This window comes from Haliaeetus leucocephalus, unplaced genomic scaffold, assembly GCF_000737465.1.
Source record: "Haliaeetus leucocephalus isolate CR32 unplaced genomic scaffold, Haliaeetus_leucocephalus-4.0 Scaffold199, whole genome shotgun sequence".
NCBI classification, from domain to species: domain Eukaryota; kingdom Metazoa; phylum Chordata; class Aves; order Accipitriformes; family Accipitridae; genus Haliaeetus; species Haliaeetus leucocephalus.
The window spans coordinates 134,966-156,493 of NW_010972635.1; the positions used below are offsets into that span (position 1 = coordinate 134,966).

The 21,528-nt window shown below is 53.4% G+C and overlaps 2 protein-coding genes across 6 annotated transcripts in view; one reads left to right on the forward strand and one right to left on the reverse strand.

Moving 5' to 3' along the window:
* Positions 1-3,792: 3,792 nt before the first annotated feature.
* On the reverse strand, positions 3,793-9,463 carry TMEM173 (transmembrane protein 173). The gene is made up of 7 exons (XM_010565988.1): positions 9,416-9,463; positions 8,837-9,081; positions 8,046-8,226; positions 7,011-7,119; positions 6,615-6,853; positions 4,842-5,028; positions 3,793-3,983 (listed from the first exon to the last, which is right to left on the reverse strand). The coding sequence occupies exons 2-7, from the start codon at positions 9,079-9,081 to the stop codon at positions 3,793-3,795; spliced, it is 1,152 nt and encodes a 383-aa protein (XP_010564290.1). The 5' UTR covers positions 9,416-9,463.
* Positions 9,464-20,806: 11,343 nt separating this feature from the next.
* Positions 20,807-21,528, forward strand: part of UBE2D2 (ubiquitin-conjugating enzyme E2D 2) — a 51,312-nt gene continuing 50,590 nt past the window's right edge. For 2 of the 5 annotated variants that reach the window (XR_774258.1, XM_010565968.1), the window contains exon 1: positions 20,808-21,262. Coding sequence is in view for 4 of the 5 variants with exons in the window: in XM_010565968.1 (XP_010564270.1) it covers positions 21,008-21,262 (255 nt within the window). In the remaining variant the exon portion in view is untranslated. Of the gene's footprint in view, positions 21,263-21,528 lie in introns of all 5 variants that reach the window. The other 3 variants (XM_010565966.1, XM_010565970.1, XM_010565969.1) reach the window with 3 other exon arrangements.

A 21,528-nucleotide genomic window follows, 5' to 3' on the forward strand; every position in this document is an offset into this window, starting at 1 on the left:
CTTTTGCACAGATGTAGTACCCAGAGATTAGGCTGCAGATTAAGGTTTTACTGAATCCTGAAATGGGTTCCAATTTCCAGTCCCAGCGGGACCAATGTGCAGCCAAATCTCCTCTGAAAGCTTGCTGGGCTGGAGCTGGGGAGAGGCATCTCCCACCATGCTGTCCCATATGCATGAGAGATGGAGCCCTGATATTCACCTGGGGTGCTTTGCTGAGAGGCAGCTGCCAGGTAGGAGCAGTTTTATCCTGGGAAGGAAAGCTTGGGAGAGATGGAAGGAATTGGAGCTGTTTCAGGAGTGGCTTTGGATGAGAGAGCAATAAGCTGTAGCTGATCCCTCTTTACTCGGGGTCACACTGGGGGCAGAAGGTCTCCGCACAGAGCACACTTCCAGGCCAGGAGAGTGGTACCAGCTTGTGAGGCCCAGCAAATGCTGTCCTACAGGGCTCACAGGGCTTGCAGGCATCCCTGGAGACTTGCCACATTGGCACTGTGTGACGGGAAGGATGTCCAGGTGCTCGCTGGCCCTGGGCTGCCTATTGCCCAGGAGCCTGAGCAGGTCCTAGGGGCCTTTTGAATCCCAGAGGCTTCAAAAGGTGGTTAAGGAGCTGGGTTACAGGCTCTTTGTGCCTTGGTGTGCCAGCTGGGCTTAGCAGCACTGCCAGGTCTCCTCGGGCGACTGCGAAGCACTTGGCTCCGCCGGCTTCATGTGCCTGAGCCGCTGGTGGCTCATGCTGGCTGACGGCAGGGTGAGGGTTTTCCAGGCTGCCTTCTTCCCGAGAGAAATTGCAGTCATCCAACCTTTCATCCAAGTGTTCAAAAGAGTACACCCAGGTTTTTCTCCTTCCACTCAGAGGGGAATACTGGGTTGTGTGGCTACACTTCTGAGACGAGCCCAGTGAGCTCTCTGTGGAGCAGACAAGGCTGAAGCAGCACTGTCGTGTTGGAGCCCTTTGAGCTGCCCTTGGAGGCAGCGCAGGCAGGCTGCTCTTAAACCAGGCTCTTGGCAGCATCTGCTGCTGTGCCATGTTGCCCGCTGGAGCTGCCTTCTCGCCTGCTGGGACCCGCCCCCCGCCCCGCGCACAGCCCCCCATCAGCACCAAAGCTGTTCTACCAGGTACGTGAAGAAGTGGTGAAATAAATGTCCAGCTGTTTAGTTTGTCTCAGGATTGCTCCCCAGGACCTCTGCCTCCCAGCCTGCACGTCTGCCTGGAGCACCCGTCTTCCTGCTGAAGGGTGAAGCATTGGCCCGTGGCTTTTCCCAGCTCAAGGAGGTGCAAGTTGTCCAAGCATGACGATTCCCTTCGGAGCCATGGGCAGAGGAAAGTGCATCCAGCATCTTTGGGATAGGAGCTGCAAGCACAGGTAGGTATCAAGGTAAAAGGACATGGGCAGCCAAGGGCAGGAGTGGGGCTGTGGGCTCAGCCGCAGCCTGTGCCCACCCATCCCTTTCCATCAGCGTCTCTCCATCCCAGCTGAGCCTGCTCAGCCACAAACACTTTCACCTTGGCCTGGGAGTGACAAAGAAACCCAGGTGCCCTGCTGTGATCCTGGTAGCCGCGGTTGCGTCTGTCGTCTTGGCTGGTTTTGTTATCCTTGCAGTGCATCATGGCCCTTGCACAGGCTGCGCACACTCAGACTGGTGGAAGCTGGGCTATCAGAAGGAGCAGCTTGCTGGGTGCTGCTGGCAGGAGCCATGCGGCAAGGACATGGCGAGGCTGGGCAGCCACGGCTCCAGTAAGGAGCCTGAGCCTCCTGTTAGGGAGATCACATACGTGGCACCAGACAGACCACTGGCCAACAGGTCCAGTCAGGACTTGAGGGACCTTAACCATATTGGAAAAGTAGTGGCAGGAAAGCAGACTTAGCTGGAGCCTCACCAGTATCCACAAGGAGAGGTAGTAGCATCTCCTAGGGTGCTTTTGTGTGTCTGGCTCCAGGCAAAGCCACCCAGGAAGCTATGAGTGGAGCCAGGAGGGAGCCAGGCACAGCACTCTTGTCGCCATCCTCAGCCATGCAGCCAGGTCATCTCCTGTGGGCCCTTGGACTATGCATTCCCCTCAGAGTCTCCATGGCTGGTCCAGAGGATGGTCACAGCTGTTTCTAGGCCCTGGTGCTGGAAGTTCAGGCTGAGGGCAAGCACCTAGGACCTCTCAAGGGACCTCATTTTTTTGCCAAAGTCCTGGGAGTTGGGAGGGACCAAAGGGTAGGTATGCTGCAACATCAGAGGGTAACAAGGCAACTGAGCTGCTGCCTGTCCCCCCTTCCCTCCCAGGGGCAGAACTGGCTGGCTAGATCCTCCTTCAGCTCTTGGAAAAAGGGGAAACTGAGGCATGGAGCAGTGGGTGCACAGCTCTGGCCCCTGCTCTGTGGCTTTGCCAAGCTGCACCATGGCAAAGCTCTGCCACGGTCTCTGGCAACCTGGCAAGCAACAAGCCCCAGGGCCACCATCCTGCCCCACGGCACACAGCTCTGGCCACACTGCGTTACTCGTGCTTGGTTGCCTGAGGGACTGGCTGGCTCACCTGCCCCATGGCCAGCCCAGGTCATGCGGGGCACCTTTGGGATTTTGCTGTCTTGGCTGGGAAGGCTCCTGGCAGCAGCCCACCACAGGGACTGTATTTCTCAGCTGCTTCCTTGGCGCTGGCAGTCCCTTGGGAGCTCCGTCCCCTTGCAAGCTGAGTCTCTTCAGCAAGTGTGGCCTTAAGCAGGTGTGCAGGCATTGGGGCTGGCCTGGGAACAGCCCCTTTTACAGCCTAGGCATCTCCAGGCAGACCCTGGAGGAGCATGTAGATGGGTAGAGCTGAGAAATCATCTGTCTCAGAGCCACACTGAGCAGACCCGCTGCACGTCCTCTGCCCTGCTTCTACCTGACCACATGGGGCCCAAGTAGGCAGGGAGGGCCCAGCTTGCTGGGCTTGTTGGGGGTACCTCACCCCCAGACACAGAGGGCTGGGCAGCCCAACATGTGATGTCTTGCACCAAAAACCCCATGCAAGTTGTCCCAGGACTGCGTCCTACCCCTTTCCCAGAGCTCCAGGGCATCTGGTGTGTCCTTTGGGGCTGGAGAAACACTTCTGCAGAGTACTTGGGAGGAATGTGGGCGTGAAGGGCATCAGCAGGCACCACAGATGGCTCTCAGCACAAAATTACCGGATGGAGCAAAAGCAGGGAGGTTTCTTGCACTGTGGGACCACTGAATGTCGGAGTTCCCCAGGCTCGAACTCCTCTTCTTCCACTCCACCTCCCAAATGGGTAGAAAGCAAGGCTGTTCGTGTGTGACTGCACAGTGGGTGCGTCAGGCTGGAGGGTACCCTGGATGTCCTGCACATACTCCTTGTGCCTGCAGAAGCCATCAGATTAGTCAGGCCATGCTGGCTGGATGTGTTGGACCCAGCACACACATACACACTTGTGGCTGGGATTTCCAAAGCCCCATCCAACACCACAGGATGCCCAAGGACAGACTGCACATTGTGCCCAAGATTCAGGGTAATGCAACTTGTCCCAGAGGAAAATGCTTTATATGACACAAATCAAAGCAGATTAAAAAAAAAAACACCCACGGCTTAATATATGAGAGATACATAACAAAGAAAATGGGAAGCATGTCACAGGACTGTGGTTTGAGTCAGCTGTTTTCAATAAAAACGATGCACAGGAGGTTTTGGTGGGCAGTTCCTGCAGGAGGTTGGGGATCGCTGCCACGGGCAGCACTTGCTGCAAGAGCAGGGGGCTTGGGGAAGGGGGACTGGAGCCCCGAGGTGGTGTGGGGCTGGGCAGCACTGGTGTTTTAGAAGCAGCCACTTCTCAGAGGCTGCGGCAGGTCAGACTTGCTTATCTGGAGGTTGAGCTCTGTTGAGTTGAGGGTCGTGGATGGGGTGTGTGGGTGGTTCCCCTCGTACACGGTGTACTCGTGATGCTGCTGCCGGAGGTGCCAGAGGATCTCTCTGGACAAGAAGTGGGTCTCTGCTTCTCCTGACTCTGGAACAGAAGAAAGACAAAAGCCACCTTCATTGGTCCAGCCCAAGGCAGGGGTCTGGGCGGGCAGCAGAGTCTCTGGGAGATGCCCCAAAATATGCAGAATTTCCTGAGAAGTCAAAATATGGTTCTTATTTCCCCCCTTTCAGCATGCCAGAAGAAAGAAGTTAAAACACAAAGTGCAGGAAGTAAAGTAAAATACAGGCACTATGTGCTGGACTCCCAGTAGTGCTTGTGATGGGAACTACCTTATTGGATAGTAATGCTTCTCCCCATCAGGGAGAGCGCTGAATTTCCCCTAAAAAAACGAGATTCATTTCAGCAAGAAGCAGGAAGCTGTTTTCAAGCCCTGCTGCTCTGGCAGAGGTGAGGAGAAGGAAAATGAAAGGAAGATGGGAAGAAGGGAAAGTCTTGCTCCTTCCCATCCCCTGTCAGGAGGAATGCCACTGAGCCACACTGGTACACCCGTCCCACTGCTGGGGCCAGGACCAGCAGCAGTGAAGAGAGCTGCTCCTTCCCCTGGAAGCTCACTGTTACACTTAATCCTTGAGGGAGTGTTCTTGCTGCCCCAGTGGAAGACTGCTTGTTTCAGATGCCTTTGGGGACTTCAAAAGGGACCAGCTCTGCCAGTATCCTGCCCGCTTCTCTGAGACCTACAGCAAGAAGTCCTTCTGTGTCGAGAGGCAGCCCCTTCCTCCCACTGCAGCAGGGACCCCCCCCACGGCCATGTGAGTGGGGATACCAGCCAAGCGCTGCACAGATCCTGCCTCCTTCCCCTTGTTTGCCCTGATCTGAGGTCACTCAAAGGGCTGGGAGAACACAGCCACCACGCTGGGTGCTCAGCTTCTCCTCCTCACTCACCCTCGTACACAATGAGCCGGTAGGTACCCGCACACTCCTTGGAGCCTTGCAGGATCTCCTCCAAGGTCCTGTAGAAAAGCTTGGCCTGCTCCAGGCGGTCCTCCCGGCTGAAGGCTGCACACTCATCCTGGGACATGGCGTAGAGGGACTGCAGCGGGGTGGCATACTCCACTGCGCAGTGCCAGAGCTGCAGGGATGGAAGGAAAAGACACGGGAGCAGGAGGACGGAGCACCTGGCAAAGGGCAGCCGGGGGACCCTGGCACTGGGCAGAGCCCTTGAGACCCCTTGGTGGCTTTGTAGCCTGCCCTGCACTGGTGCTGTGTGCTGGACCACTGGGACAGGGACACTGGTTCTGGCCCCAGTGTCCCCCTGCCCCGTGTCGGGCAGGGAAAGAGCAACTGGCCTGGCAAGTAGAGCCATGCCCTGTGCGCCGGGTGGGCTCGGGGAGCTGCCTCCTTCCCACAGGGCCCTGGGGTGCAGCCACTGGCTTTGTCAGTGCTCCCAGGCTGCAGCCTGGGCGGTGATTTTCCCCATGGAGTTTGGTCCCCTATGGAGACACCCCTTGCCCGTGTCTGATCACACCTTCTTGGTGGCTTTTCTGCTAGACAAGGGGAAGTCTGAGCATCCTGATAGGGAGTAGGAGTAGGAGAACAGAGAAGAGGATCTAGCTGGCAAGATGAATGCACAGCTAGAAGGAGGGTGATCAAACAAATGAGGAGAGATTTGTTAAGGCCATAAAAATTCCAAGGAGGAGCAGGGTTACCAGTAAGTCTTATACTGGGTAAACTGGAAAGTTTAATAAAGGAAGAGGGATGGGATCCCTGGGTAATGCAGGGTAGCAGGAAGAGCTACCAGCCTCGGCAGGCAGTTGCCACAGTGACCTGGAGCAGATGCAAGGATGGGAGCTAGCATCACTGCCATGCACGCATTCACCAGCAACCGGGCAGCAAGCTGAGGGACAGATTTTACTGGCAACACACAGCGGGTCAGGACAGGTCCAGGCTGCTGAGCTGCTGGAGCTCACTTGGTGCTGAGTGACTCAGCAGGAGACTGGCAGATGAAACACAGCATCAGTACACTGACTGTGCTTCCCCAGGAGCAGGGCCAGGAAAGAGGCTCTGGGGTCCCTGCAGACAGGGCTTTAAAAGCAGCAGCTCAGCACTCAGCCAGCATCAAAAGGCAAATTAGGGGGACCTGGGTGAGAAGCATTGCTCTGCCAATGTCTCCATCCACAGTCATGTCAGCAGGACCAGTGTGTTCCCTCCTCCAAGGGTGCAGAGGCAGAGGCCCATCTGCCTGGAGATGTGGAACGAGATGAATGCAATGTGAGATGGAGGGATTTAGGGCTTGTCAGCCTGGAAAAGAGGTGTCTGGGGTAATGGGAGTCAAATTATATAATGACTCACACAGACATTTTCAAGCACCTCTTCAAAACAAAAGGAAATATTTGTTCATCCCATGGGAATTGAAGCTCTGTACCCCACATCTGTTTTTTTCTGCCCAGTTTTCAGCTGTTTTCTGGACTTAAATCAACTCCAGGAGGGGTTAAGTGAGCCCAACATCCCTGCAAGGGCTAAGCCTGGGAGGAGGCAGCCGGGAGGAAGGGGTGCAGATGTCCAGCATGAACAGGACCTCTCCATCTCACAGAAGCCTGCTGAAAAGCTCTCTAATAGGAGAGATGACACTGTCCTGCCCTTATGGCCACTTCTGGGCCAGGAGGACCTTTGGGCTCATGCATGCCAACTGCTCTCCCAACACTGCACTCAGTATACCTTGTTGTCTTCATCCCTGATTGCATAGAGGCTGTGTTTGTAGACCCTTTTTTTAGTGCCAGCTCGGGTCAGGGTGATTTCAGTGAGGTCTGTCAGGTACTGGATATTGCTGTCAGCTTTCTCCAGGTCATCACAGACATCACAGCTCAGAGGGACCAAGATGTGGAGCTTCCAGGTCTCCCTGCATGCCAGCAAGTTGGGGTTGGCTCTGCTGAATTCCTCCATCGACTTTTTCACCCCTGGTGGAATACAGCATCAGGCAGAGGTGCCTGGCGTGAGTACAGCTGCTTTCTACCTTGCTCCCCGTTTCCCTGCTAACACTGTAGAAGGGGGAGGATTGTTATAAGGAGCTGTTTCTATCTGTGGGCATGATAATGCAGGGAAACAGCTACATACGTGGTAGGACTAGTTTTAGGTACCCAACATAGTAAGACCAGGCAAGCCCATGAGCGACATTCTGCTTGGACTTCTCAGACATCTCAGAAACTTCCACTGCTGAGGGCTTCTGTGGAGGGAAGGAAAGACAGAGCAGCAGTGAGGAAAGCAGCCACCTGGGCTCTTCTGCAACATCTCTACAGGGACCGGAGAGCAGCCGCCCTCTCCAAAGAGATCTGGACAGTGAGCAGCCTTGCTGCCCCCTTCCACCACCATGTTGGGCAGCAGGGCCAAGAGCCCTTGATGGCCCATACAGCCCCTACAGATGAGGACGCTGATGGTGGGGTGAGCCGGGCACTTTTCTGGCTGTACCCTCCATTGGGATCCTGTGTCCCAGCGCAACTTGTGCATCTGCCCAGTGCTTCAAGCATGCGGATGGAGACAGCCCAGCACCTGATGGTGGGATTTCCAGGGCCATCGGTGGTCCCCGCCAGCTCTGTGTGTTCATTTAGGTGGAAATGGGTGTTCAGTCCCCACAGGCACCTAATGGCTGCCCTCCCCAAAGCACCTTTCTGTAACCTGTGTGACCCCTCTCCCCTTCCAGGTCTGCTGGGGTAAAGCAGAGCCCTCCCAATGCTGCAGAGTTACCTGGAGCTTGGCTCTGCCACCCACAGCACGCCTGATAATTAACCCTTTGGAGACCACACAGGCAACCCTTTCCCCTCAAGCTCCAGCTTGACTGACAGATTTTAAAATACCCTTTTTTTTTGTGTCAGCGGGGCTCTGGCTGTGACAGGGCTGCTGCCAGCGCCCCAGGGCGGCTGTGCTCATTAAAAGGCAGCCTGGCCCTCCTGCCGACAGGCACCGCAGTATGGCGCCTCAGAAATCGGCTCCTCAGGGCTGAGCTAACGAGAGCGTTTCTCCCGCTGTGGGGCTGCGTGCGGGTGGGCTGTACGTGCGAGGGGCCACACAGAGCTGGGCCACGTGCCCCTATGACTGCTTAGGGCTGAAGTGCTCCCTGGGAAGCTGGCCAGGCGAGAGGTGTCGGTGCCTTACTTGGAGCCCCAGAGCAAGGACGAGGAGCTGGCACAAGCTGGCCAGGCTGAGGTGGAGGCCGAGTGGCTGCCCATCTCCATCGTGAAGAGCCACGTAGGCTGAGCCACAAACAAGCAGCATGGGCCCGTGCCAGTGCAGGGGGAAGCAGGCGCTCAGGGCCCTCCAGAAGCTGCCACGGTGCCTGGGTGGGAGAGGGAGACAGGAGACAGGCTGGCGGCCACCCACCCGCCATCTGTAGCCCACGGGACACTGGCCAGGGGATGCTCCCACCTCCCTGCCAGTGCCACTGGCCTTCTAGAGCAGTATGGAGCCAGAGAGCCCTGTGGGACCCTGCTAAGTGCACCCCGGCTGCCCCCAGCCAGGAGAGTGCTTGGGTCTCTTGCAGCACCCGTGGGTCTCAGAGGGGAGCAGGTGCAATGTCACCTTGGACAGCCAGGGGAGACTATCTCCAATAGACCCCCTGCCCTCCAGCACTGGGTGGTGGGGAAAGGCTGGGGGCCGAGATCTGTCCCCAGGAAAGGGCACACGAGGGAGCCACCACGGAGAGGAGGAGAGGTCCACAGACATGTGGGTGAGCTGGGCAGGCAGGAGAGGGGGGAAGAGATGAGAGATGCAGGAGGCTGGTGGAGAGCAGCGTGTGCTTCCAGGGCACAGCACAGCACTTCCACAGAGGGCATGCGTGAGAGTAGAGGCAAGGAGCAGATCCCCCCACAAATCCCGTAGGCTACTACACTCTTGCCCCCAGAGTGGTCCCAGGCACCCAGGAGACAGCCACCCCCATGCTGGCTCACCTGGATTGGAGGTGGAAGACCTCCTCTGCGAGGTAGCAGGTTCCCTTGAGCAGCGCCCCGATCTGCAGGACTGCCAAGTGGTCGGCGAGGCTGCGGGCGGTGGGCACGAGGGGCTCCCCGGCGAGGTACAGCACTGCAGCGCACAGAGCCAGGAGCAGGTACACGGCACGCTGCGCTCGCCCTCCACGGGCCTGGGGGATGAGCGAGGCGGTGGGGTGGCTCGGCCGCCGCGATTCCTGAGACATCTGCGGCAGAGTGGCGGGGGGGCGGTCAGCAGCAAGTGTTGTACCCAGTGCCCGCAGCAGCCCTGTGGGGAGCGGAGAAAGGGGAGACAGATGCACATCCAGCGCTCAGTGAGCGCCCCAAAGCACGGAACGGAGCCCGCCCTTTGCACGCTGCTGAAACGCAGCTGCTTCTGGGGAGGTTCCCTTGCGTGCTGCCCAGGCCACCTTGGGACTGCCGCCCGTGCCCAGATGGGCTCAGCAAGATAAAGTCACTCCCACATTGATGCCCACTCCATGCCAGCCCTCCCTGCTCCGCAGCCGTGGGGCCATCCCTCACTCCTCTTGCCGCACTCACCGGAGCAGTTACCAGCCACGACGCCAGACGCTGCCTGGGTTTTCCTGCACTGGGGCTAATGGGTTCTGTGCTCCGGCCTGGGCAGCCACAGCTCTTTTTGGGCCGCAGACAGAGACCCGGAGCCTCTGGACTGTACAGGCTTCTGGTGCCACGGGTGGAGCTGCGCAGTTCCCAGCACCAAGAAAAATGAAAATGAAAGGAGCTACCGAGGCTGCAGGCAGCTTGCAGAAAGCACCAGAGCCCTCCCACGCAGGTTACTCGTGAGGTTTCCCCGTCCACGGGAAATCCAGGCACTTGGCAGTGCTGGGTGGATGTGGCAGGTTTCGCCATCCATGAGCTTACACCTCTGGAAAGCCCCAACATAACTGTCAGGTCTTTGTGGGGCTGAACTGAGCTGGAATGAGGAAGGAAATTGAGATTTAATTCATTAAGTGCAGCAGATTTCAAAGATTGAATTTATTAAGTGCAGCAGGTTTCAAAGATTGAATTTATTAAGTGCAGCATGTTTCCAGGGGTGAAACAGAAGCAAATTCCTTCTAGTAGAGTGGGTGACTCACAGCACCCTGGATCCCCCCACCCCATGCAGCTCCAGGAGATGCTGGCGCAGGAGGCAGTGTCCGCAGGCACTGGCAACACAGCAGGGGCTTCCTGTAGCCGGGCTTTTGCTGGCCAGTAAGGCCCTCAAGCCTCTCAGGTCCCTGGTCCTAGTGACCACAGACCCAGAGTAGCCCAAATGCTGGCTCAGAGCAGAAGTGAAAGAGACAGAAATATTACAGGTGTTAGCTGAAGGTGCTGAAGGTAGAACTGAAAGCATAAGGTCAGGCTCCATGGGCAGGAGAGCCACCCGGCTGCTCAGGGACCCACAAGAAGAGGGCTGGGGAGCAAGGCAGCCTCCTCCACCACACTGCTAGAGCCAGCTGGAGCTGGTGAGTGAAGCCCCAGTGGCAGGGACAACCCAGCACAGGAGGAGGAAGTGATTTACTTGACGTTTTAGCCAACCTTTGTGCTGAAAAACAACACGTTGGCTATATCCACAAGCCCTCCCCAGGCTAGGAACACAGGTCAGATGCGCTGTAAAGCGGGTTTGCTGGGGTTTCTAAGGTACCACCGAAACAGACTCCAACAACCTTGAGAGAGACCCAGAGCAGCACTAACCTCCCACTCCAGCCTGGGCTTGCTGGTTTCCACACTGCTGTTGTGCTGCTGTGAGTGGAGATGGGCCAGGGGCAGGGCAGCTCCACAGCTGGGTGTTATCTGGGTGCCTGTTCTTGGCCTCTGCAACCTGCTCTGCCTCACCTTTCTGGGCACCCGAAGGACCCTACAGCATCCCTCTGAGTAGCTGTTCTATTTATATACGCCTGGGCAGAGATGTAGGAGCTTGTGGTCCAAACCATCCATAGTTTAATCACTGTCCAAACACAGCAAGAACGAAGCTGTCCGCTGTGGCGGCAAAGGTGCTTGCAAAGGCAGGGAAAGACAACTTCCACCCTTGGGAGCATCCAAAAGAGCTGAGCTGGCCTGTAACACAACACGGGCTGGTTTCTAGAAGGGCCTTTATGTACTGGTTGGGTCTGGGGAAGGGATCAGCCTCTCCTGAGATCCCAATGGCCACAGGCGGAGTGGACAGCTGTAGCCAGGACTTGGTTCAGACAGGGAAAAGTCTCGGTGAAATGTCTGAGAACTTGTAATAACCTGGAAAAAGAACGTAAAAATGCTGTAGCGATAGGAGGTAGGATCCCTTGCAGGTAGCCAGATGCTGTGAATTTTCTTGAAGTCTACCCTGACCTCTGGAGACCCACTGGCTGCTCTGTACAAGGCGCCTTAGGTATAAGTTGGATTAACCCAGGAGCTGGGCCTGGCCACTGGCCCTGTGCGAGACTGAAGGTGGGTAGGAGCAGGTACTGGATGCACGTGGCATGCCCCCAACCAAAAGCCAGCCCAGAAACATGGTTCTTTCCCTGGTGTCTCCTGGGTAAAGGATTGCTCCTGGTGAGCAGGCAGGCAGCAGACATAACGGAGTCTGCTCCTGCTGCAGGATGGGCACTGCAGCAGTGCTTGCTTACTCCTGATTTTTTTGCATCATGTGCTGTTGTCCTGCCCATGTGCTGTTGTCCGGTAGAGCTGCTGGCTTCAGCCGAAAGGCAGGCTGCCCAGTGACAGCTTTACACTGGGGATGCCTGCAGGGATGGGGTTCAGATGCCAGGCTGGTTAATAACAGTGGCTTTGATTCCTTGGCTAAAAAGTGCTGCAGTTGGTGTTTTTAGTGCTGCAATTGCACCACCAGCGTACCCTCAGAGCCCTGCACACTGACAGGTCTTGCTTTGCTGCCTGCCCTAGCAAAATAAGGTGCAGTATTCTGTGTTGCGCTGGGTTGTGTGAACTGGATCAGTCTCTCTGATGCAGTGAGGAGCCATCTGTGTGCTGGGTAAAATCCTGTGGAAGCAGGTGACCTGCTTCCTCCAGCTCTCAAGCATGTTGTCTCTCAGTCATTCAGCAAAGCAGTTTCGATGCAGGACAAAAGAGGTGACAGTCAGGGGAGCCAGGGAGGTGTTCTGGCCAAAGGATTTGTAATTGTCCCCTCTGTCTCCAGATTATGCAGGGCCCTGAACTTCACTCACAAAGTTCAGGTGGAGATGGGACGCCTTTCCAGGGACGTGCCCAGCTTGGGAGATCCTTTGCCTTGCCCTGACCCCAGGCTGTGACTCCTCAGCAATGATGAGCTCAAATCCTGACAGCAGCATGGACCATCCCTCCATCCCTGGATTGTGGGGCTGCTCTGAGTGCTGCACATCCCTTATCCATTAAGGTTCTTCCTTCCTTTGTGGCACCAGAACTTCCTGCCTAAGAGAAAGTTTTTATCCATTTAATAAACTTCAGTGGATCAGTCTGTGATTTATGCAGTCTTCTTTTGATCCTCTGTAAACTGTCTGCACCTGCAGTGTCCTGTGGCACTGAGTCCCCAGTTACACATTGGGTGGAGAAGTCATTTTTGCCTGTTTTGAAGCTGTCACAGGCTAGCGTTGTTTGGGGTGCCACTGTTCTTGTGCTGGCAGTCATTTCTTTCCCAGGCTGGAGCATCTCAGATACTCAGTTGTTCTTCAAAAAGAAGCTGGTTTCTACTGGTCAAAATGCTTTGAATAGCTCCTCCAGGTCCCTTCCAGTTCTGACTCTTCCAGGTCACATGTGTTAAGCTGCCCAGGTCTCAGCACAGACCCCTGGGGGCTCCCACTGGGACCCCTCCACTCACACACAGGTGTACTCTTGCCCTCTGTCCTCTAACATTCACGTACTTTCCTGCCCTTTGTCACCAGTCACCCTGGCACCGAGACTGCGGAAAGGGAAGTGGCTGTCCGCGTCTCCTCTGGCCTCCTACCACGTGTCCCCTGGGGACCCGACTGGGCTGAGCTGAGAAGTAAAACTACTACAGAATAAATGGCTGTGTACACGCATGCCTTTTGGTTGCTTTTGCGGTTTTTTTTATAGGTATCTTCCAGCCTGCAGGACAGGCAAATCTGGCTTTGGGGATGGAGCCACCAAAAGCTTGCTGACAGCGGGTGGTTGGTCAGTGCTGCAGCCCCAGGGATCCCTGGAAAGCTGGTCTTGCCCTAATGCATCCTGACTCCCACCTCTGCAGCAAGGGAGGGGACAGCCTTCACAAAGACAGGATCCCATGACTGGGGAGCCACAGGAGCTGACAGAGCATCTCCCGAACTGGGCGAGAGACCTCGAGCAAAACAGTGCTCCTTGCCTGAACCTGCTATTCAGTGATGGTATTCCTCCTTCCTCTGCAGCAGCAGGCTTGCAGCCTTGCTGGGATTGTCCTGTGTAACAGGGCAGCACAGAAACCCCAAGTGAGGCCAGGTCCCCCTGGGAAAGTGCTATAAAGGCACAGAAGAAGACCTGGCAGCTGACCCTAGAAGGCTGCCGTTCATACAGCCAGGGAGGATGAAAGGAGAATAAAACAACTTGGGCACGAAGAGAGGAGAAGGTGAGCATGTGGTATGGAGGGAGATTGTCTCCCTGAAAAAAGTACTTCAGGGAATTGAAGGTGGCAGGGAGCAGCGTGGGAACTGTGCTTGTAGCTCCTGGTGATCTCCTCTGTGAGCTCCCACGCAGAAGGAGGCAGCCATGGCGGGGAGATGCTGTATGGAGGTGAGGAGGCGCAGGGGTGAGTGGGGACCTCTGGGAGGGCAGCGGGCATGCAGGGGGGCAGCCCATGGGGTTGGAGCAAGAGGCAATGGCTGGGTGGAAAATGGAGCCAGAACCTGACTACCAGAGAGGGGATGCCAGGCTTTCTTTTCCCATGCAAGCAGATGCAATGACATGCATGAATATCCTATTTCTTTCCTTGTTCCTCCTCTCTCCACCACTTACAGGAAATTTATTGTTGCATTCTTGGTCAGGACATGCATCCAAGGGAGATTTATTGGCGCTCTCATGGCCAGAAAGGAGAGATTTATAGGAGCCCGTCCCCACAGCACAGACAGGTAGACCCAGGGCATAACATGGAAGTTTCTGATTTACTATGGCAAAGGATGGAGATACAAGCAGGCTGACTAGCATGGCTGGGATGCTCACTCAAATACCCATGGAAGCCCAAACTACTCAGAAGGTTTTTAGCAAGCTGAGAGCATGGGAATGAACAATTCAGGACCTGCCTATAGCTGTCAGCACTGCCTGGATTTCTGCCTGAAAAGCTCATGTTGTTTCTCTTTGACTATGTTTAACCATTCCATGACTGCCCTGTCACTGTCGTCAATATCCCATGGAGAGCTCTGCAATGCTGGCTGAGCTTAGCAGCTTCCCAGCCTGGGACTGAGCTAGAAAATCTGGGTCTACCCCTATTCCTTTATTTCCTGCCTCTGATGCCTATCCCCCCAGGCTCCTGCTGAGATCGGCATGGCTCCAAGCTTGAAGAGAGGCAAGACTCTGGGATTGTTTGCTCCAGAAACATGCACCTAGAGAAGGGGAGTTGGAGAGGATGAATCTGATCTTGAGCTTTTGACCATCTTGGTCAAGCGAAGTCTTGGTATTCAAGTTTGTCTCCTGCATCCCACATGGTGGCAGTGGCAGGCTGAGATTCCCCCCACGCTCAGAGCTGCTTGTGGGGCTGTGCTGTGAGCTACATCCATGTTTGCACCAAAACCAGCAAAAGCCTACAAAAGAAAAATCAGTGTTTGAGAGAAGATGGCGTGGTAAATATCAAAAAAGAAAACCACATCAGCAAAACAGCAAGATGAGCTTTTTGCATCTGTAAAACCTGGCAATACTTTCTTCAGGTTTGGATCTTTTTACACTGAAATTTCCGTTAATACCTTTTTTTCTTGTAGAAAAATCGATTAAGTTTAAAATAAAAAACCCAAAACCCACAACCCTGCTTTATTTAAATAAAAGTTTTCAGTGTTTCTTGGACTAACTTAGTTTTAAACACATTTAACTGAGAACAAGAGCAATTCACTTTAAAAGTTAGTTTTATTTAGGTTTTAAAATTGTGACAATCCTGGATTTGATTCATTCAGCACATGGCAAAGGGCTCTAGAAATGGAAAATCCCTTTGGAGCAGGGCCACATGACACCGTGGGGTTTGTTAAAGACCTTCCAACTTGTTTGGCCACTCCTGGACTTCTGCTGCCGGGGTCCCTCTGCAAATCCAGCCCCTCTACACACCTCTGTAAGCAGAGAAAAATGCTGGATCTGTGTAAGGAGCTCTAGCAGCTACTTTGGGCATCTGTTAACCCAGACAGTCAAAGAGGGATGAGAAGGCAGGGAGGAGATGCTCTGCAAGCCCCAGCAGAGCCTGCTGCTGATGGGCAGCTTCAGGAGGGCGGATGACAATGTGGTGAGGGGCTAAGGAGGCCCAAACAGAGACAGAGTATGGAAAAAGGCACAATAAAAGCTAACGGGGGGCAATGAGAAAGGAAGGAAAGAAGTGTACCTCAAGGAAGAGATGTCAGACCTGGAAGAGCTGATGAGGGGGAACATGGCTCAGGTCTGGGAACAGTCCCGGGTGCATGTGTGTGTGCTGCAGGCAGAGGAGGTGGGCTCAGCATCAGGGGACTCCAGGGCTCGGCTGCTGGCTTTGTTTTCACAAACCAGACTGCTGGTGGATAGCAGGTTTGGTGGCTGCTGATGGGAACCTTCTCTGGGACACCCCCAAGCAGCCTGAAATGCAACTGAGGAAGTTCCTCAGTGCTCCTCTTTGCATTGCATGAATTTTCAGGCAATGCTGCCAGTGACAGAGATGGTTTTGTCCACTTCTGGGGGGCTTCCTCCAGCCCGTTTCCAGCCTGTTGGCATGAGTGATTTCAAAGAGAACCAGATCAGCTCACAGCCCTAGATGCCAAGTAATGCTGGGTGAAAGTAGAAATTACTTTTAGATCAGGTGATCCAACTTAAGCACAACTGGGTGTCAGAAAACAGCTAGCTGTTTGCTTGGGGGGGGGGGGGGGGCAGGACTGCTTCTTTCAGCAACAGTTTGTAGTTAGATCATTTAAATCCAATTGTGAATTTATATCTTCTGCCTCCAATGCCAGAGACTACGATGCATAATAATACACAAAGGGAAGGGTTATGTCCTGCTAGAAGCAGCTTGTTACAACAGGTCCAGGATATCCAGAGTCCTGAGAGAGCTAGAGATGGGCACCATGCCTCTTCTGCGACAACAGGGAAAGTGCCAGTTATTTTGAGATTTATAGATTTTATATATATATATTTATGAGATTTACAGTTATGACACCTTCAGCCCACAGCAATGCATCGCCTGCTGGAAATTTTCTTGTGGACAAGGTGGTGGTGGTAACTTGTGGATTTTCCTTTGTGGTTGTTTCAGTTTGTTCTTTGCCTTTCTCTGAAGCTTAAGTTCCCAGGTTTTTCTGTGGCAGCATGCTAGACTGGAAGAGTTTATAATGATGTGTTATAAGAAATCCTATCTTCTATGTTCCTATACCTGGCAATCTTTTGGTCATGTTCAAGCCTGGGATAGCTGGTGCCACAGGACAGATTAGCAGAGACCTTGCTGCTGTGTTGCCTCAGTGGGTGACAGAGGGCACATCTGTTGGGCTCAGGCGGCCAGTTTCACCTTCCTGCCATATATCACCATAAACAGGGCTCCCTGACTGTTCCTAAGCTTCTGTTTTCAGGTTTGACTTGGAGAACAATCTTGAAAGGAGTCCAATCATTTTATAGTAAGACTCATTTGCGGATTTCAAAACTAATATGGGAGTGATTCCATGTATTTTTTTCACTGTCTAACAAAGGCCTCGCTGGTTACCAAAGCCTAGAAAAAGCAGATTTAGCCAGCTAGGCTGGGAAGTTTGTACTCTTTTCAATTTTTGTGCCTTTGCCTAAGCATGTCTAGGGTTTTTTTCCCTAATACAGTACTGCAGCCTGACCCTGTTTAGCAGAGTTGACCAGAGGAAGATGGTGAAGGAAAGGCACATGGAGGCAAGAGTCATCTGAGGATAAGGCAGGACTCGACTAACTCCTCCAGTGACGATCTGCTGTCTTGTAGTGGGTGATGTTGGCATGGGATGATGTTTGCAGGCATAGACAGATCACTCGCTGCTTCTCTTTGGAACAGAAGATCAGACCACAGCGGTGGTCCTGGGATGAGAGACCACAGTACCTCACAGTGCCCTGGGTCTGCAGGACCAGGTCTGTCCCTGAGAGAGAAGGCAGAAAGCTGCAGGTGGAATGCCTCCTAAAGTGCCGTGACAGGGTGCTGTGTGAGGGGCCAGCAGCAACCCCTGCAGGGAGACAGCATCTGCCTAACAAGCAACGCTTTCTCTGCATAAGGGGCTGCTGTGGATGGGGACCAGCCGTCAATTTTCACAGCAGATGCAGCCCAAAGCATCTTCTCTGGTGCTGGTGACCAGAACTCACCCTTTTGGAGAAGAGGACTAGGATACGATCCAATGTGGGATACAGAAAAGCACACATGGGTCAATCCCGCTGTCTTAATGTTCGGGCAGGGGTGGGAAGAGACTGAAACCTGCAGAAGGACACCTGCAAAAGTCACAGGCGAGGTAGAAGAGAAGCAAGGGAGAAAGGCAGCAGGTGAGATAAGGAAGTCCTAACAAGAGAAAGTAGAAATCAAGAGACAGCAGGGAGACAGGCAGTGAGAAAGTGCTGCAGACAGGACCACGAAAGGGAAATCTAACCAACAAACCTCAGCAAAGAGAGAAAGCAAAGGAAAAGAGAATGCAAAGGACATGAAAACCATAGGGTGAGGGGGTGAAAATCCTGAGGAGAAATCCTGACCTCAAGCTCAACAGGGCCAGGTATTTTCTGGCTCTGCTCCCTGTGATCTTAGGTTAATGTTTATTTGTGCCTGATCTTTTTTGCATCTCATGGCATTTTTAGACATGTCCGAGCTCCAGTGGAAAGCGTTTAGTCTATTGCCACATCAGACAGAGATCTAACTGTGAATCTTGAGGAAAATACCTTCTGGATAAGACACATCCCAGTCTTCAGTTCCCTGCAGCCTACACCAAGTTAACATCTATCTGTTCACAGCTACAGGCCAAATGGCAGAAGCTGCAATTGAGATTTGCCTTTCAGCAATTCTAAGGGGACTGACCTCATGAATAACTATGATGAAAATGACTTTTCTACTTCCATTTCTTATCTCTTAGAGAAGTTCATGTCCATCTGGTAAGAAACAGCAGATCATAGTTATCCCTGGCACTAAAACCACAACAAAAGTATTTTCCTCTCTCTTTTTATTTTCAAAATTGTTTATTCTCTGGATTGAGTTTTACAATGCTTTACTACTCAGAGAGGACTTTTCAAAGCTTGACAAAGAAAAGTAGCAATCCGGACTGTTTCTGTTGCTACTGTGAGCCAAAAATAATTTTCCAGTTTGGGGACAAAATCCAACACTTTTCCTGAGAATACTGGAAAAAGATTACTTTAATCTTGGCTGACATGGAGACCTCTGAGAAGTGAAGTCCTTAGAGGCTGTGACTTGAAGGTATTTTGAAAACTGCCCCAGAAACATGAGAAGGTTGCTTCCTGAAGCCTTTTGTCCCCCCAGCAGTCACCGGTATGACTGCAGTTCCAGACATGATGTTTGCCCTGTCAAGAGATGGGCCAAATTTGAGTGAGGGGCAAAGCTACTGTGGCTGTACTGCTCTCTGGGATGAAGGGAGCATCTCCTAGTAAAGAGGAATCTGCAAAGTCCCTTCTAGTAGGTGGGATCAGACTGCCTGACCGGGATCAGATGTTGGCTGGGCAATAAGAGAGGAAAGCAGAAAACGTTGGAAGAAAAGCAGTTTCGCCTCTGCCCCAGAACTGGGGGGAGCCTTAAGGGCCAGGACTACTTGGGATTAGTATTTGAGCATTTCCAGCTCCCCATGCTGGTGGAGACTGGTGTGGCAAGGAAGGACAGCAGACTCCGTTGTGCTGGGCTTGACAGAGCAATGAGCCGGCGCAGGATTGTTGTCTGCTCTTCTGCAATTGAGGGGTGTCCAGCAACCCAAAAGGCAACAGAAAGAGGGAAAAGAGCAAGAAGCCACAAAATGAACCAAAGAAGTTGAAAAAAAAACCCAACCCAGAAAACCATTTTTATGAATCTGTGATTTATTTTCTCCATACTAAATGTAGAGGAGGAAAGAGAAATTAATTCAAAACACACCCTATGCTAAAGCCACCAGAAATCTTGAATTGTTGCAGAAAGGCTGGCAGCAAAGTCAGCATGAGAACAGACCACAGCTATCACTGAGAGGCAGCAGTCCCCAGGCTCGTGAAAGGCCAGGGCTAGCGCTACCCTGACATCCTCACTCCCACCCTGAGCAGCAGCTATGCGGGCAGGAGGAAGGAGCAGGCGTTTTGGGAGGAGCAGGCATGAGTTCGTCATCACCAACACATCAGAAGTAGTGTGAGGTTTCCAAACCTTGCCTGTTCAAAAGCAGCAGGTGAATTAATCCCGTGGGTAGCTCTGCCGGCTACAGGGACCAGCTGGCAGAAGGGTGCTTTAGCAAAGGGACAGTCTGACCCCAGGGGAAGTTTTGGAGCTGAGCTCCAAGCCCAGAGCTACTGCTTGCTGCTTGGAGTTGAGTATTTTATTTACCTCTAAAGTTTCCTGTTTAAGCCTTTCATCCCTCTTTGCCAAGAGATGCATAGGAGGTGTGGGATTGACAAGAGCAGTGGAAAACAACCCTGTTGCAGTACTAGGTGAGAAGATGGGCAACAACAGAAAATTGTAGTATAATTCACTAAAAATGTTAGCTACACAAGAGAGAAATCCATAGGAAACCAGGCTTTCCTGTAAAGGAACAAAACCTGGTACCTTCTTGGAAAGTCTTACAACTTCCAACCCTGATTAAAAGTGCTCTTGGCATTTTTCTTACTTGACTCGGTAGCAGGACTGCCAGCTTGGAAGGCTCCAGACAGCATAAGGCACCAGCCACCACATCCAGTCCCAATTAATGACCCAAAGCCGGCATGGGGAAGAGAAGCAGGACCAACAGGGAAGACTCCAATTCGATGTAATTTTAAAATGTGTTACTATTAAAGATGCCCCATGGGTTTGTGTACATGCAGGCAGTTTGGTTGTTAGGCTGAACTCCCCAGCAGAGCTACCTTGTTTGAATGTGTGCACAAAGTCCTTGTCACACACAAGCAGTGTCCTGTTCCCAGCCCCGTTTGCTCAGTTTCTGATGATTCAGACCTGAAGGGAAGTTGCCCTTTTGTTTGAGCTGGCTGTTTACAGTGATTGCCCATTCATGCTTTGATTGTGCAGTTACACAAACAGGACGTGGTTACGGGGCTCAGAAGTTTGCTGAAGCTGCGCAGAACCCTTCAGCTTGTTGGCAGCCATCAGAGGGATTATTTGATGAACTTTTGTGCTGGTTTTGGCTGGGATAGAGTTAATCTTCTTCACTGTAGCTGGTATGGGGCTATGTTTTGGATTTGTGCTGAAAACAGTTGATAACACAGGGATGTTTCCGTTATTGCTGAGCAGTGCTTACAGAGTCAAGGCCTCTTCTGCCTCTCACCCCACCCCACCAGCGAGGGGGCTGGGGGTGCGCAAGAAGTTGGGAGGAGACACAGCTGGGACAGCTGACCCTAATAGACCAAAGGGATATTCCAGACCATATGACGTCATGCTCAGTATATAAAGCTGGGGGAAGAAGGAAGGGGGGGGGGACATTGGGAGTGATGGTGCTTTTCTTCCCAAGTCACTGTTACGTGTGATGGAGCCCTGCTTTCCTGGAGATGGCTGAACACCTGCCTGCCCATGGGAAGTGGTGAATGAATTCCTTGTTTGCTCTGCTTGCGCGCATAGCTTTTGCTTTACTTATTAAACTGTCTTTATCTCAGCCCACAAGTTTTCTCACTTTTACCCTTCTGATTCTCTCCCCCATCCCACTGTGAGGGAGGGGAGTGAGCGGCTGCATGGTGCTTAGTTGCTGGCTGGGGTTAAAGCACAACTTTTTGTGATACGAGCTGCTCAGTCGTCTGAGAACAATCACTATTTTTGCTCGTATTGGTGTTGTCCATGGGTATGCTGGATGGAGACAAACTTTTCTTCCATCTCTGGCCACCAGGGCTCTGGATGATGTCTCTGCTGGAGAGCCTTTGCCTCCCTCCATGATGCCACTGGCCTGCTGGATACCCAGCCCTTGGTTGCTTGCCTCGTGTTCTTCACTCTACACTGTGGTTTTGGTGTGCTCGGTAAGCCTGACATTTGAGGTACTTTGCTATGTAAATACAATCCTTTTTGACTATTCAAACCTTTATTACGCAGCCACGTTGGGATCTACTTGGTGTACTTCCTCCGTCTGTCCTCCCAGGCCTAAAAATGAATTCCTGTGCGCCAGCCCCGTGCCGCTACCCGCAGGGAAGGTATGCTGAGCCACACGCCGCCCCTGCCAGCTACTAGATGTCACCAACATCCCTCTTAGTGCCACTTCACGCGTTCTCGGAGGGCCTCGGCCCGTCCCGGATGCCCTCCCTGCCTCCTCGGGGACGGTACGCCGCCGGCCCGTACCCCGCAGGCCCCGGCCCTCTTCCAGGAAGGGGCCTCGGGCCCGCGCCTGGGGCCAGCCCATCACCTCCCGGGGCAGGGAGCGCCGCAGGGGCGGCGGCGGTTCCCCACCAAGCTGCCGGGG

Excerpts from the sequence above, each read along its gene's own strand:
- TMEM173 (XM_010565988.1), bottom strand. The coding sequence starts at position 9,081 with ATGTCTCAGGAATCGCGGCGGCCGAGCCACCCCACCGCCTCGCTCATC. Across the intron at positions 6,854-7,010 it reads CCTAAAACTAGTCCTACCAC|GGGTGAAAAAGTCGATGGAG; the intron begins GTATGTAGCTGT and ends GTATTCCACCAG. Across the intron at positions 5,029-6,614 it reads TCAGGGATGAAGACAACAAG|CTCTGGCACTGCGCAGTGGA; the intron begins GTATACTGAGTG and ends CCATCCCTGCAG.